General features: G+C 46.5%; 1 protein-coding gene across 4 annotated transcripts in view; it reads left to right on the top strand.

The window, feature by feature from the left end:
- Positions 1-15,278, top strand: part of HKDC1 (hexokinase domain containing 1) — a 68,836-nt gene extending 53,558 nt beyond the window's left edge. For 2 of the 4 annotated variants that reach the window (XM_038743782.1, XM_038743781.1), the window contains exons 16-18: positions 355-510; positions 9,485-9,718; positions 14,883-15,278. In XM_038743782.1, coding sequence (XP_038599710.1) covers positions 355-510; positions 9,485-9,718; positions 14,883-15,027 — 535 coding nt within the window. In that variant the 3' untranslated portion in view covers positions 15,028-15,278. The remainder of the gene's footprint in view (positions 1-354; positions 511-9,484; positions 9,719-14,882) is intronic. The other 2 variants (XM_038743780.1, XM_038743779.1) reach the window with 1 other exon arrangement.
- Positions 15,279-16,269: the final 991 nt, after the last annotated feature.

The following is a 16,269-nucleotide window of genomic DNA, read 5'->3' on the forward strand; positions in this document are numbered from 1 at the left end:
AATATCAGGTTCTCCCAAATGCTTAGTACAGTGCTCTACACAGAGTAAGCACTCAGTAAATATGCTTGAATGAATGAATGAATGAATTGATATCAAACTCTCAGTAGCCTCTCTCTCTCTCTCTCTGCGTTTCATTCTTTTTGGCTCTCGCTGGTGGATCTTCTAGACTGTGAGCCCGTTGTTGGGTAGGGACCGTCTCTATATGTTGCCAACTTGAACTTCCCAAGCGCTTAGTCCAGTGCTCCGCACACAGTAAGCGCTCAATAAATACGATTGAATGAATGAATGAATTGATCCAGGGCATATTCTCATGCGTGCTTTGACTGGGTCTTTTATTGTTTCCCTAAACCGTAGGTACGAGAAAATGACCAGCGGGATGTACCTTGGGGAAATCGTCAGACAGATTCTGATCGACCTGACCAAGAGAGGCCTTCTGTTCCGAGGACAGATTTCCGAACGACTGAGGACGAGAGGCATATTCGAAACCAAGTTCCTCTCCCAGATCGAGAGGTAAAATAGTTGGTTGGACTTCCCCCATTCGTGGTCGAGATTTTGCCAGGCCTTCAGGGTCTAAAGGGAGAAAGAGCTGGTGTGGGGAATTGGGAATGAATCTCACAGAATGAGGCCTGTTGTCAGCACAGCGTGGCTCAGTGGAAAAAGAGCCAAAGATCAGGGATTCAAATTCCGGCCCCGCCAATTGTCAGCTGGGTGACTTTGGGCAAGTCACTTGACTTCTCTGGGCCTCAGTTCCCTCATCTGGAAAATGGGGATGAAGACTGTGAGCCGCCCGTGGGACAACCTGATCACCTTGTCACCTCCCCAGCGCTTAGAACAGTGCTTTGCACATAGAAAGTGCTTAATAAATGCCATCATCATCATCATCATCACAGTGATGATTAGAAGATTAGAGACGATTGATGATTAGAGAAGCAGCGTGGCTCAGTGGAAAGAGCCCGGGCTTGGGAGTCAGAGGTCATGGGTTCTAACGCTGGTTCTGCCACTTAATCAGCTGTGTGACTTTGGACAAATCACTTAACTTCTCTGTGCCTCAGTTCCCTCGTCTGGAAAATGGGGATGAAGACTGTGAGCCCCACACGGGACAACCTGATTACCTTATATCTACTCCAGGGCTTAGAACAGTGCTTGGCACATAGTAAGTGCTTAACAAATACCATCATTAGTAGTAGTAGTAGTAGTAGTAGTAGTAGAAGATGGCTTCTGGGGGCTGAGTGGAGGGAGTGGAGGAGGAACTCACCCATTATTCATTCATTCATTCATTTGTTCGTTCATTCATTCGTATCTATTAGCGCTTACTGTGCACAAAGCACTATACTAAGCCCATTAGCTTGTTTTTAATAATAATAATAGTTATTATTATAATTATGGTATTTGTTAAGCACTTATTATATGCCTAGCACTGTTCTAAGCCCTGGGGTAGATACAAGGTAATTAGGTTGTCCCACTTGGAGCTCACAGTCTTAATCCCCAGTTTACAGATGAGGTAACGGAGGCACAGAGAAGTGAAGTGGCTTGCCCAAGGTCACACAGCAGACAAGTAGTGGAACTGGGATTAAAACTCACATCCTCCAACTCTGAAGCCCATGCTCTTTCCACTAAGCCACACTGCTTCATTGGTTTTAAATGACACAGCCACATAAATGAGCCTAGTCTTTTCTTCTGAGCTTGCATACAGATCTTTAAGTGATACATTATAAATGACTTCTGTTAATGTCTGTATCCCCTTCTAGACCGTAAACTTGTTGTGGGCAGGAACGTGTCTGCTTGCTTTGCCGTATAGTACCTCCCGAGTGCTTAGCACGTAGTAAGCACTCAATAAATGCCATCGATAATGATGATGATGGTGTAAGAATTGAAAATTAGCTTGCTCTATCTCCTGCTTCAACGAATTGTAAATAATTTGGGTATTTCTGCCTCCCCTTTTAATAATGATAGAAATAATGATAATAATAATAATGATATTTGTTAAGCTCTTTCTGTGTGCCAAGCACTGCTCAAAGCACTGGGATAGATGATGATGATGGTATGTGTTAAGCGCTTACTATGTGCAAAGCACTGTTCTAAGCGCTGAAGCGAGATGGACACACAGTCCCCCTCTCCATCCCCCTCATCTTACCTCCTTCCCTTCCCCACAGCACCTGTATATATGTATATATGTTTGTACATATTTATTACTCTATTTATTTATTTATTTATTTTACTTGTACATATCTATTCCATTTATTTTATTTTGTTAGTATGTTTGGTTTTGTTCTCTGTCTCCCCCTTTTAGACTGTGAGCCCACTGTTGGGTAGGGACTGTCTGTATATATTGCCAACTTGTACTTCCCAGGCGCTTAGTACAGTACTCTGCACACAGTAAGCGCTCAATAAATATGATTGATTGATTGATTGACAGAGAGACAGAGACAGACACAGGCAAAGAGACGGAAAGGAGACATAGATATGGGGAGAGATTGTTACAGAGAGACAGATCCAGAGACAGACACACAGAAAGAGCGACAGAGACATAGATACAGAGACAGATAGTGACAGAGAGACAGAGACAGAGGCAACAAGACACACACAGAAAGCAGACATAGACACAGAGAGAGATACTTATAGAGAGACAGAGAGACAGAGGCAGAGACAGACACACAGAAAGAGCGACAGAGACATAAACAGATTCAGAAAGAGACAGGTAGTGACAGAGAGACATGGACAGACAGAGGCCGAGAGAGATAGTCGGAGAGTGACAGAGAGGCACAGAGAAAGAGACAGATGCAAAAAGAGACTGAGAGACAGACAGAGAGACAGAGGGAGAGCAGTAATCAGGTTGTCCCACGTGGGGCTCACAGTCTTAATCCCCATTTTACAGCTGAGGTAACTGAGGCACAGAGAAGTGAAGTGACTTGCCCAAGATCACACAGCAGACAAATGGCAGAGCTGGGATTAGAACCCGTGTCCTCTGACTCCCAAACGCAGGCTCTTGCTACTAGGCCACGCTGCTTCTCTTCCCATCTACTTTTAGTTGGTAAGCTCCTTAAGTCAAGGGACCATGTCTTCCCAAGTACTTAGAACAGTGCTCGGCGCATAGAAGTGCGCAGCAAATACTATTCATTCATTCATTCAATCGTATTTATTGAGCGCTTACTGTGTGCAGAGCACTGGACTATGCGCTTGGGAAGTACAAGTTGGCAGCATCTAGAGACGGTCCCTACCCAACAATGAGCTCACAGTCTAGAAGAGGGAGACAGACAACAAAACAAAACATGGGGACAGGTGTCAAGTCGTCAGAATAAATAGAAGTAAAGCTAGATTCATTAATAGTATTTATTGAACACTTACTGTGTGCAGAGCACTGTACTAAGCGCTTGGGAAGTACAAGTTGGCAACATCTAGAGATGGTCCCTACCCAGCAATGAGCTCACAGTCTAGAATAGGGAGACAGACAACACAACAAAACATGGGGACAGGTGTCAAGTCGTCAGAATAAATAGAAATAAAGCTAGATGCACATCATTAACAAAATAAATAGAATAGTTAATATGTACAAGTAAAATAAATAGAGTAATAAATCTGTACGAACACATGTACAGGTGCTGTGGGGAGGGGAAGGAGGTAGGGCGGGGGGATGGGGAGGAGGAGAGGAAAAAGGGGGCTCAGTCTGGGAAGGCCTCCTGGAGGAGGTGAGCTCTCTGGTGAATCAGGTGACCGAATTGGTGTGAAAGGAGTCACTTGGGCATAATATTCTGTTTGGGATTCCCAAGTAAAGTTAGATAAACAGTTGCTTTTCAAGTAACCCTTTAAGGAATCTGGAGTGTTCGCTTTTTAGAAGGGCACTCTAACAGTTTGTGCTTTATTGCTGTGGGGAGGGGAAGGAGGTGGGGGGGGGATGGGAAGGAGGAGAGGAAAAAGGGGGCTCAGTGTAGGAAGGCCTCCCGGAGGAGGTGAGCTCTCAGTAGGGCTTTGAAGGGAAGAAGAGAGCGAGCTTGGCGGATGGGCAGAGGGAGGCCATTCCGGGCCAGGGGGAGGACGTGGGCCGGGGGTCGATGGCGGGACAGGCGAGGACGAGGTACAGTGAGGAGGTGAGTGGCAGAGGAGTGGAGGGTGCGGGCTGGGCTGCAGAAGGAGACAAGGGAGGGGAGGTAGGAGGGGGCCAGGGGATGGACAGCCTGGAAGCCCAGGGGGAGGAGTTTTTGCTTGATGCGTAGGTTGACAGGCAGCCACTGGAGATTTTTGAGGAGGGGAGTAACATGCCCAGAGCGTTTCCGCACATAGATGATCCGGGCAGCAGCGTGAAGTATAGACTGAAGCAGGGAGAGACAGGAGGATGGGAGATCAGAGAGGAGGCTGATGCAGTAATCCAGTCGGGATAGGATGAGAGATTGAACCAGCAAGGTAGCGGTTTGGATGGAGAGGAAAGGGCGGATCTTGGCCATGTTGTGCATCAACTATTGATTGATTTCACCTTCCGTGCCAGGGCAGTAGTGTTTCAGTTACTGCTCTTCTCTGCCATGAGATGCAGCATCACTGTGGCTTTGCACTGAGGGAATGCGCTATAAATCTGTGGGGGGACAGACTTGTTGGAAGAGTGAAACTTCTCTGGGGTTCAAAGTGCCTTGCAGGCAGAGTCGTTTAAGTCCCCCAATGCTCCTGAGAGAGGGAGTCCTCCTCTAGACTGTAATCTCAATGTGGACAGGGAACGTGTCTACTATATTGTATTGTACTCTCCCAAGTGCTTAGTACAGTGCTCTCCACACAGTAAGTGCTCGATAAATACCATTGATTGATTCAGGAAAGAAGCAACTTGCCGGGCAGTTTTGCAAGTAAACGTAATTCTCCCCAATTCTGATCCACAGCTGCCAATAATTTAGATCCTCCATGTAATAATAATAATAATAATAATAATGATGGCATTTATTAAGCGCTTACTATGTGCAGAGCACTGTTCTAAGCGCTGGGGAATTTACAAGGTGATCAGGTTGCCCCATGTGGGGCTCACAGTCTTAATCCCCATTTTACAGATGAGGTAACTGAGGCCCAGAGAAGTTAAGTGACTTGCCCAAAGTCACACAGCTGACGGGTGGTGGAGCCGGGATTTGAACCCATGTACACTCCCAAGTGCTTAGTACAGTGCTCGGCATGTAGTAAACGCTCAATAAATACCGTTGATTGATTCAGGAAAGAAGGAACTTGCCGGCCAGTTTTGCAAGTAAATGTAATTCCCCAATTCTTATCCACAGCTGCCAATAAATTTAGATTCCCCTAAGAAGACTTTGCAAACTGTACCTTGGGCATAAAGAAGGAAATCCAGCAGCCAATGAAGGGATAGTTGCATAATAATAATAACTAATAATTATGGTATTTCTTGAATACCTACCGAGCCAAGCCGTGTACTAAGCGCTGGGGGGTGGGTGTGAGATAATTAGGTTGGGCCCATCCCCTGTCCCATATGTGGCTCACAGTCATTTATAGTATGAGGGAGTAGGATTTCATTCACAACCATAATATGATCAGCGAATTAGACCAAAGCCTATTTCTGACGGTCAGTCATGAGGTCCTTAAACTCAATTCTTATTAAATTCATTATGACCAGGAAATTGTGTGTTCTGTCAGCCACATTTCGGTTAATGCTCCTGGCGGCAAAAAGCAAATTAGGACTCTTAATTTTTTGATTGCTGGAAGGGTATATTTTTTGGTGGGAGCAGGAGTAGGGAAGACTATTAGCTTACCCTTCGCTTGTGGCAAACTCGAGTGTCTGACTTGATCCTTTTCAGCCAGGAAGGAGAGTGGAGCTGCTCTTCCATTCATTCATTCATTCAATCGTATTTATTGAGCACTTACTGTGTGCAGAGCACTGTACTAAGCGCTTGGGAAGTACAAGTCGGCAACATATAGAAACGGTCTCTACCCAACAACGGGCTCACAGTCTAAAGCAGTGTGGGGTATCGATCAATCAGTGGTGTTTATTGAGCGCTTACTGTGTGCAGAGCACTGTGCTAAGCGCTTGGGAAGTACAAGTTGGCAACATGTAGAGATGGTCCCTACCCAACAACGGGCTCACAGTCTAAAGCAGTGTGGGGTATCGATCAATCAGTGGTGTTTATTGAGCTCTTACTGTGTGCAGAGCACTGTACTAAGCGCTTGAGAAGTACAAGTTGGCAACATGTAGAGACGGTCCCTCCCCAACAACGGGCTCACAGGCTAGAAGGGGGAGACAGACAACAAAACAAAACATGTGGACAGGTGTCAAATCATCAGAATAAACTGAAGTAAAGCTAGATGCACGTTGTTAACAAAATAAATAATAATAATAATAATAAATAGAATAGTAAATATGTACACGTAAATAAAGTACAAGTAAAAGAAATAGATTAATAATAAATAAATAATAGATGAATAAAATAAATAGAGTGATGTCTGTACAAACATCTATACAGGTGCTGTGGGGAGGGGAAGGAGGTAGCGCCCGGGGGATGGGGAAGAGGAGAGGAAAAAGGGGGCTCAGTGTGGGAAGGCCTCCTGGAGGAGGTGAGCTCGCAGTAGGGCTTTGAAGGGAGGAAAAGCACTGTATTAAGCCCAAGCGCTTAGTACAGTGCTCTGCACACAGTAAGCGCTCAATAAATATGATTGATTGATTGACTGATTGATTGATTGATTGATTAAGTGCTTGGGAGAGTACAGTACAACAGAGTTGGTAGACCAATTCCCTCCCCACAGGGAATTTACAGTCTAGAGGGAGAGATGCACATTAGTGTAAATAATTACGGCTATGTATCTAAGTGCTGTGGGGCTGAGGTGGGTGAATATCAAGTGTTTAGAGGTAGGACACGCCAATTTTCAGGCGATCATGGGTTTTGCTGCTCCTGTAATGTTTTGGACCTCCATAAGACTTTCCATCTAGGGTCTGAGAAGGAGCAGGAACCCTGAAAGAGATGAAAACGGTCCCGATCTGTGAATTAGGAGAAGGATACCATTTTTCTGATTCCCAAAACTCCTAGTTCTTCTATATTGCTCATTAAGATCCTGCTCGAAGCGGAGTGGCACAGACAGAAATCGGCAGTATTGTCTAATGAGTGGGGTGGCAACTGGCTCAGTGGAGAAGAGCACAGGCTTTGGAGTCAGAGGTCGTGGGTTCAAATCCTGGCTCCGCCAATTATCAGCTGTGTGACTTTGGGCAAGTCACTTGACTTCTCTGGGCCTCAGTTCCTTCATCTGTAAAATGGGGATGAAGACCGTGAGCTCCCCGTGGGACAACCTGATCACCTTGTAACCCCCCCCCCAGTGCTCAGAACAGTGCTTTGCACTTAGTAAGCACTTAATAAATGCCATCATTATTATTATGCTGCATGCATCTTTGCCAGTCCAGAAAAAACAAAAGATATACAGATTACCCAACAGAACTAATCTCTGTCTCATCTCTGTCTCATTCATTCATTCATTCAGTTGTGTTTATTGAGCACTTACTGTGTGCAGAGCACTGTACTAAGCGCTTGGGTTCTCTCGCTCTTTCTCTCCTCTCTTTCCCTCTCCTCCTTTCTGGGTTGTAATCCCTGCTTTTCCACTTCCCTGATCCGTGCCCTTGGGCCAGCAGCTTAATTTCACTGTTCCTCATTTTCCTCATCTGTAAAATGGGAATTCAAACCCTATTCGCTCTCCCCCCTTCCTCCGTCCTCCTTAGAATGAGAGCCCCATGTGGGGCAGAGACTGTGCCCACCCTGATGATCTTCTATGATAATAAAAGTGGCTTTTTTTTAGCGCTTACTATGTGCCAGGCGCTGTTCTAAGCACCGGAGAAGGTACAAAATAATCGGCTTGGACACAGTCCCTGTGCCACATAGGGCTCACAGTCTTTATCCCCATTTTACAGATGAGGGAACTGAGACCCAGAGAAGTGAAGTGACTTGCCTAAGGTCACACAGCAGACAAGCGGCGGAGCTGGAATTCGAACCCATGACCAAGCGCGTGCTTTATCCACTATGCTGTGTGTTTTATCTACCCCAGTGCTTAACAAATACCACAGTTATTAGTGGCGTATCGGGAAAAAAATCATACTCAGGGATAGCGAGGGGGGGGGTGTGAGGTGCCAGGCCGGACCAGAGTGACTCAGTGGAAAGCGCCCGGGCTTGGGAGCCAGAGGTCCTAGGTTCTAATCCCGACTCCGCCGCTTGTCAGCTGTGTGACTTTGGGCAAGTCACTTCACTCTCTGTGCCTCAGCTCCCTCATCTGTAAAATGGGGATGAAGACTGTGAGCCCCACGTGGGACAATCTGATCACCTTGTATCCTCCCCAGTGCTTAGAACAGTGCTCTGAACATAGTAAGCGCTTAACAAATGCCATCATTACTATTATTATTCACTCATTCAGTCACAGTCAATCGTATTTATTGAGCACTTACTGTGTGCAGAGCACTGCACTAAGCGCTTGGGAAGTCCAAGTTGGCAACATATAGAGACGGTCCCTACCCAACAACGGGCTCACAGTCTAGAAGGGGGAGACAGGGAACAAAACGAAACATGTGGACAGGTGTCAAGTCAATCAATCAATCAATCGTATTTACTGAGCACTTACTGTGTGCAGAGCACTGTACTAAGCGCTTGGGAAGTACTAGGTGGCAACATATAGAGACAGTCCCTACCCAACAATGGGCTCACAGTCTAGAAGGGGGAGACAGACAACAACATATGGACAGGTGTCAAGTCAATCAATCAATCAATCGTATTTATTGAGCGCTTAATGTGTGCAGAGCACTGTACTAAGCGCTTGGGAAGTACAAGGTGGCAACATATAGAGACAGTCCCTACCCAACAGTGGGCTCACAGTCTAGAAGGTGGGCTCACAGTCTCGAATAATTAGTCTAGAAGTCATTAGAATAAATTAGAAATAAAGCTAGATGCACATTGTTAACTTGGGTGGCAACATATAGAGACAGTTCCTACCCAACAGTGGGCTCACAGTCTAGAAGGTGGGCTCACAGTCTAGAATAATTAGTCTAGACGTCATTAGAATAAATTAGAAATAAAGCTAGATGCACATTGTCAACTTGTACTTCCCAAGCGCTTAGTACAGTACTCTGCACACAGTAAGCGCTCGATAAATACGATTGAATGAATGAATGGTTAACAAAATAAATAGAATAGTCAATATGTACAAGTAAAATAAATCTGTACAAACATACATACAGGTGCTGTGGGGAGCACAGTCTTCTACCGCTGTTGGGTAGGGACCGTCTCTATGTGTTGCCGAATTGTACTTCCCAAGCGCTTAGTCCAGTGCTCTGCACACAGTAAGCGCTCAATAAATACGATTGATTGATTGAGGGGAAGGAGGTAGGGTGGGGGGGATGGGGAGGAGGAGAGGAAAAAGGGGGCTCAGTCTGGGAAGGCCTCCTGGAGGAGGCGAGGCGACGCCGTCTCATCATCATCAATCGTATTTATTGAGCGCTTACCATCCTATCTCACGCGGCTTTCGTCCGGGCGGGCAGCGACCGCCTGGCCCTGCTCCAGGTGAGGCGGGTCCTGCAGCAGCTGGGCCTGGACTCCACGTGCGAGGACAGCATCGTGGTCAAGGAAGTGTGCGGCGCCGTGTCCCGGCGCGCGGCCCAGCTGTGCGGGGCGGGCCTGGCGGCCGTGGCGGACAAGAGGAGGGAGGACAGGAAACTCAAGCATCTGAAGATCACCGTCGGGGTGGACGGGACGCTCTACAAGCTGCACCCCCAGTGAGTACTCCGTGACCTCCGTGACCATACTTCATGCTGCTGCCCGGATTATCTTTGTCCAGAAACGCTCTGGACATATTACTCCCCTCCTCAAAAACCTCCAATGGCTACCGATCAATCTGCGCATCAGGCAGAAACTCCTCACCCTGGGCTTCCAGGCTGTCCATCCCCTGGCCCCCTCCTACCTCACCTCCCTTCTCTCCTTCTCCTGCCCAGCCCGCACCCTCCGCTCCTCCACCACTAATCTCCTCACCGTACCTCGCTCTCGCCTGTCCCGCCATCGACCCCCGGCCCACGTCATCCCCCGGGCCTGGAATGCCCCCAATCCCTCTGCCCCTCCGCCAAGCTAGCTCTCTTCCTCCCTTCAAGGCCCTGCTGAGAGCTCACCTCCTCCAGGAGGCCTTCCCAGACTGAGCCCCTTCTTTCCTCTCCCCCTCGTCCCCCTCTCCATCCCCCCGTCTTACCTCCTGCCCTTCCCCACAGCACCTGTATATATGTATATATGGTTGTACATATTTATTACTCTATTTATTTATTTATTTATTTATTTTACTTGTACATTTCTATCCTACTTATTTTATTTTGTTGGTATGTTTGGTTCTGTTCTCTGTCTCCCCCTTTTAGACTGTGAGCCCACTGTTGGGTAGGGACTGTCTCTATGTGATGCCAATTTGTACTTCCCAAGCGCTTAGTACAGTGCTCTGCACATAGTAAGCGCTCAATAAATACGATTGATTGATTGATTGATTGACCTCACCCTGCTATTCTCCTACTCCAACCTCCATCACTCCGCTGAGGCTGATCTTCCCAATGCCCCCCGATCTCAGCCATTTGGCCGCCATCCTCTCCCCCACGTCCTGTCGCTGGCCCGGATCGCCCTCCCTCCTCGTCGCCGACGGGCGATGATTCCCCCTCCACTTGGAAGCCTCACTGAAGGAGAGGCCTTCCCTAAGCCCTCCTTTCCTCCTCTCAGGCTTTGGAGTCAGAGGTCATGGGTTCAAATCCCGGCTCCGCCACTTAGTAATAATAACGATGGCATTTGTTAAGTATTTGGAGAAGCAGCGTGGCTCAGTGGAAAGAGCCCGGGCTTTGGAGTCAGAGGTTCAAATCCCGTCTGCGCCACTTAATAATAATAATGATGGCATTTGTTAAGCATTTTAAGTATTTGGAGAAGCAGCGTGGCTCAGTGGGAAGAGCCCGGGCTTTGGAGTCGGAGGTCATGGGTTCAAATCCCGGCTCCGCCACTTAATAATAATAATAATGATGATGGTATATATATTAAGTATTTGGAGAAGCAGCGTGGCTCAGTGGAAAGAGCCCGGGCTTTGGAGTCAGAGGTCATGGATTCAAATCCCGGCTCTGCCACTTAATAATAATAATGATGGCATTTGTTAAGCATTTTATGTATTTGGAGAAGCAGCGTGGCTCAGTGGAAAGAGCCCGGGCTTTGGAGTAGAGGCCATGGGTTCAAATCCCAGCTCCTCCACTTAATAACAATAATGATGGCATTTGTTAAGTATTTGGAGAAGCAGCATGGCTCAGTGGAAAGAGCCCGGGCTTTGGAGTCAGAGGTCATGGGTTCAAATGCCGGCTCCGCCACTTAATAATAATAATGATGGCATTTGTTAAGCATTTTATGTATTTGGAGAAGCAATGTGGCTCAGTGGAAAGAGCACAGGCTTTGGAGTCAGAGGTCATGGGTTCAAATCCCAGCTCCGCCACTTAATAATAATAACGATGGCATTTGTTAAGTATTTGGAGAAGCAGCGTGGCTCCGTGGAAAGAGCCCGGGCTTTGGAGTCAGAGGTCATGGGTTCAAATGCCGGCTCCGCCACTTAATAATAATAATGATGGCATTTGTTAAGCATTTTAAGTATCTGGAGAAGCAGCGTGGTTCAGTGGAAAGAGCCCGGGCTTTGGAGTAGAGACCATGGGTTCAAATCCCAGCTCCGCCACTTAATAATAATAAGGATGGCATTTCTTAAGTATTTGGAGAAACAGCGTGGTTCCGTGGAAAGAGCCCGGGCTTTGGAGTCAGAGGCCATGGGTTCAAATCCCACTTCGCCACTTAATAATAATAATGATGGCATTTGTTAAGCATTTTATGTATTTGGAGAAGCAACGTGGCTCAGTGGAAAGAGCACAGGCTTTGGAGTCAGAGGTCATGGGTTCAAATCCCAGCTCCGCCACTTAATAATAATAACGATGGCATTTGTTAAGTATTTGGAGAAGCAGCGTGGCTCCGTAGAAAGAGCCCGGGCTTTGGAGTCAGAGGTCATGGGTTCAAATCCCGGCTCCGCCACTTAATAATAATAATAATGATGGCATTTGTTAAGCATTTTAAGTATTTGGAGAAGCAGTGTGGCTCAGTGGAAAGAGCCCGGGCTTTGGAGTCAGAGGTCATGGGTTCAAATCCCGGGTCCGCCACTTAATAATAATAATAATAATAATGATGATGGTATTTGTTAAGCATTTTAAGTATTTGGAGAAGCAGCGTGGCTCAGTGGAAAGAGCCCGGGCTTTGGAGTCAGTGGTCATGGGTTCAAATTCCGGCTCCGCCAACTGTCAGCTGTGTGACTTTGGGCAAGTCACTTCACACCTCTTAGACTGTGAGCCCACCTTTCAGACTGTGAGCCCACTGTTGGGTAGGGACTGTCTCTATATGTTGCCATCTTGTACTTCCCAAGCGCTTAGTACAGTGCTCTGCACACAGTAAGCGCTCAATAAATATGATTGATTGATTGATTCTCTGGGCCTCAGTTCCCTCATCTGTAAAATGGGGATTAAAACTGTGAGCCCCCCGTGGGACAACCTGATCACCTTGTAAGCTCCCCAGCGCTTAGAACAGTGCTTTGCACATAGTAAGCGCTTAACAAATACCATTATTATTATATTATTATTAAGCGCTTACTATATGCAAAGCACTGTTCTAAGCGCTGGGGAGGTTATAAGGTGATCAGGTTGTCCCACAGGGGGCTCTGTTATGCTATATCAATCAATCAATAGTATTTATTGAGTGCTTATTATGTGCAGAGCACTGTACTAAGCACTCAGGAGAATACGATAGAATTAGCAGCCAATTTCCCTGCCCATAACAAGCTTACAGGCAAGGGCAGGGAGGTAGACATTTATGAAACTCTCCCAAGTGCTTAGTACAGGATTCTGCACACAGCAGGTGCTCAATAAAAAAACATTAATTGATCAGTCGCCTTTATTGAGCAATCACTGTGTGCAGAGCACTGTAATAAGCACTCAGGAAAATACAAAACAACAGAATTAGAATTATATATTAACATAATATAATAGACTGTAAACTCGTTATGGGTGGGGCACGTAGCCGCTAATTCTATCGTGTCGTATTCTCCCAAGTGCTTAGTACTTGTCAGCTGTGTTACTTTGGGCAAGTCACTTAATTTCTCTGTGTCTCAGTTCCCTCATCTGTAAAATGGGGATTAAGACTGTGAGCCCCATGTGGGACAAGCTGATCACCTTGTAACCTCCCCAGCGCTTAGAACAGTGCTTTGCACATAGTAAGCACTTAATAAATGCCATTATTATTATTACTATTACAGTGCTCTGCACATAATAAACACTCAATAAATACTATTGATTGATTGATATAGCATAACAGATAGCCTAACACAATAGACTGTAAACTCGTTATGGGCGGGGAACGTGGCCCCTAATTCTATTGTGTCGTATTCTCCCGAGTGCTTAGTACTTGTCAGCTGTGTGACTTTGGGCAAGTCACTTAACTTCTCTGTGTCTCAGTTACCTCATCTGTAAAATGGGGATTAAGACTGTGAGCCCCCCGTGGGACAACCTGATCACTTTTTAACCTCCCCAGTGCTTAGAACAGTGCTTTGCACATAGTAAGCGCTTAATAAATGCCATTATTATTATTATTACAGTGCTCTGCACATAATAAGCACTCAATACATACTATTGATTGATTGATATAGCATAACAGATAGCATAACATAATAGACTGTCAGTTCGTTATGGGCGGGGAATGTTGCCGCTAATTCTATTTTGTCGCATTCTCCCGAGTGCTTAGTACAGTGCTCTGCACATAATAAGCACTCAATAAATACTATTGATTGATTGATATAGCATAACAGATAGCATAACATAATAGACTGTAAGCTCGTTATGGGCCGGGAACGTGGCCGTTATTCTCCCGAGTGCTCAGTACAGTGCTCTGAACATAATAAGCACTCAATAAATACTATTGATTGATTGATAGAGCATAACAGATAGCATAACATAATAGACTGTAAGCTCGTTATGGGCGGGGAACGTGGCCGCTATTCTCCCGAGTGCTTAGTACAGTGCTCTGCACATAGTAAGCACTCAGTAAATACCATTGATTGATTGATAGAGCATAACAAATTTGGTCGACACGCTCCAGCCCTCAACGAACTTACAGCCTAGAGCGACTGATTTCTGTGATTCTACTGAGAGCTGTGAGAAAAGTCACAGACTCATCGATTTGTGGCTAGAATTTTTCCTCCATCAGGCTGAAGATGCTCATAAAGTTCACCTTCATAGAGGCCCTGCTTGCCTCATTATACATCTATGATTAGCCAGAAACAAGAAAATTCTTCCTTCTTTTATAGATGGGCAAGGTGAGGGCCAGAGCAGGTGAAAGAGATGCTTAAGGTCAAACTTCAATCATTCATTCATTCATTCATTCAATTGCATTTATTGAGCGCTTATTGTGTGCAGAGCACTGTACTGAGCACTTGGGACAGCACATATAACAATAAACAGATACGTTCCCTGCCCACAGTGAGCTTACAGTCAGGAGAGGGAGACGGACGTTAATATGTTACAGCATCACAGTGGGGACTCAGACTTGCTTTGTTCTTCCAGCTGCCAAACAGCGTCACCTCCTTGTTCATTTCTTTCTTTCATAGCCACCTTGGACCTGTTCAGAATCCCTGGCCCCCAAAGGCCACGCTCATACAGACTTGCTGGCCACAAGATCCTCTCTGTCTTCCAACGGAACAATTAAAATCTGAAAAAAAAAAAAATAAAGCAAGGGATCACACTGCAACACTCCATAATGGAGGCTTTTGGATCATTTATGAATAAGCCCAAACAGTCTCTGCAGAAGTGGTGACCAATGCACGTCTCTCTCTCTCTCTCTTTCTCTCTGTAGCTTTTCCCAGATCCTACAGGAAACAGTAAAAGAGCTGGCTCCTCAGTGCGACGTGACTTTCTTGCTGTCGGAAGATGGGAGTGGGAAGGGGGCCGCCCTCATCACTGCCGTGGCCCAAAGAATGCAGCAGGAAATGGAAAACTAAGAAGCAGGGAGACCGCTTGGAATTGGCCACGGTGTGCGTGGTTGAGAATTCCTGAACCCCCTCCCCATTTTCCCCTGGAAAATAATTCGGCAAGTTGCATAGCTATGAGTCAGGAGGATGCATTGGCAAATTGTTCCCTCTGTTCAGCTGGGAGGAGGAAGGGTATCTCATTCCCTGTGCCCGGGAATGAGCTCTCTGGCCTGGCAGAGATTCATTCATTCATTCATTCAAGATCATCAATCGTATTTATTGAGCGCTTACTGTGTGCAGAGCACTGTACTAAGCGCTTGGGAAGTACAAATTGGCAACATATGGAGACAGTCCTTACCCAACAGTGGGCTCACAGTCTAAAAGGTGGGCTCAAGATGACTCAAGATGGTGACTCAAGATGGTGGGACGGCCCAAACCACCGGCCACTGCCGCACGATCATCCCGGTTACAAATTCTGGTCCTCTTGGAGATATCCTTTCAACGAATATTTTTTCCGCCCTGTTCCCCGTATACTAATGCAACCTAGTTTCTTGGTGTTTTTTTGCAAGCGAGCACTGGAGAGGCAGCGTGGGCTAGTGGATAGAGCATGGGCCTGGGAGTTGGAAGGACCCGGGTTCTAATCCCGGTTCCGCCACTTCTCTGCTGTGTGACCTGGAGCAAGTCACTTCACTTCTCTGGGCCCCAGTTACCTCCTCTGTAAAATGGGGATTAAGACTGTGAGCCCCATGTGGGGCAGACTCTGGCTCCAAACTGATTAGCTTGTATCTACCCCAGCGCTTAGTACAGTGCCTGGCACATAGCGAGTGCTTTACAAATACCAGGAAAAAAAGCACTTAGTACATTGCATTGCGCCAGGGGACGTTCAAAAAATACCAGCAGTACAGTCCTGGAGTTGACTGACTTGTTAGCTGGCTGATGCGGAGAAGTTCAGAGCCCATGAGGCTAGCTGGGCATTGAGTGACTGACCATCCTGGGCAAGATTCCGGAGTGCCTGCTTATGTTGCCAACTTGTACTTCCCAAGCGCTTAGTACAGTGCTGTGCACACAGTAAGCGCTCAATAAATACGATTGATTGATTGATTGATTGACCACTGATCCTGCTGGGAATTTGCAGAGTGGGCAAAGCCCCTAACTGCTTTACGCTTGCTCCTTTTGTGAAAACACCAGAGGGGCGATTTAGCTCTGGCATCCTTCAATTCTCCCTTCCCTACCACAAAATTTGGTTGAGTTTCCTCTGTGGCGTCTAAGTTA

Source organism: Tachyglossus aculeatus, chromosome 3, assembly GCF_015852505.1.
Source record: "Tachyglossus aculeatus isolate mTacAcu1 chromosome 3, mTacAcu1.pri, whole genome shotgun sequence".
In the NCBI taxonomy this organism is placed as follows: domain Eukaryota; kingdom Metazoa; phylum Chordata; class Mammalia; order Monotremata; family Tachyglossidae; genus Tachyglossus; species Tachyglossus aculeatus.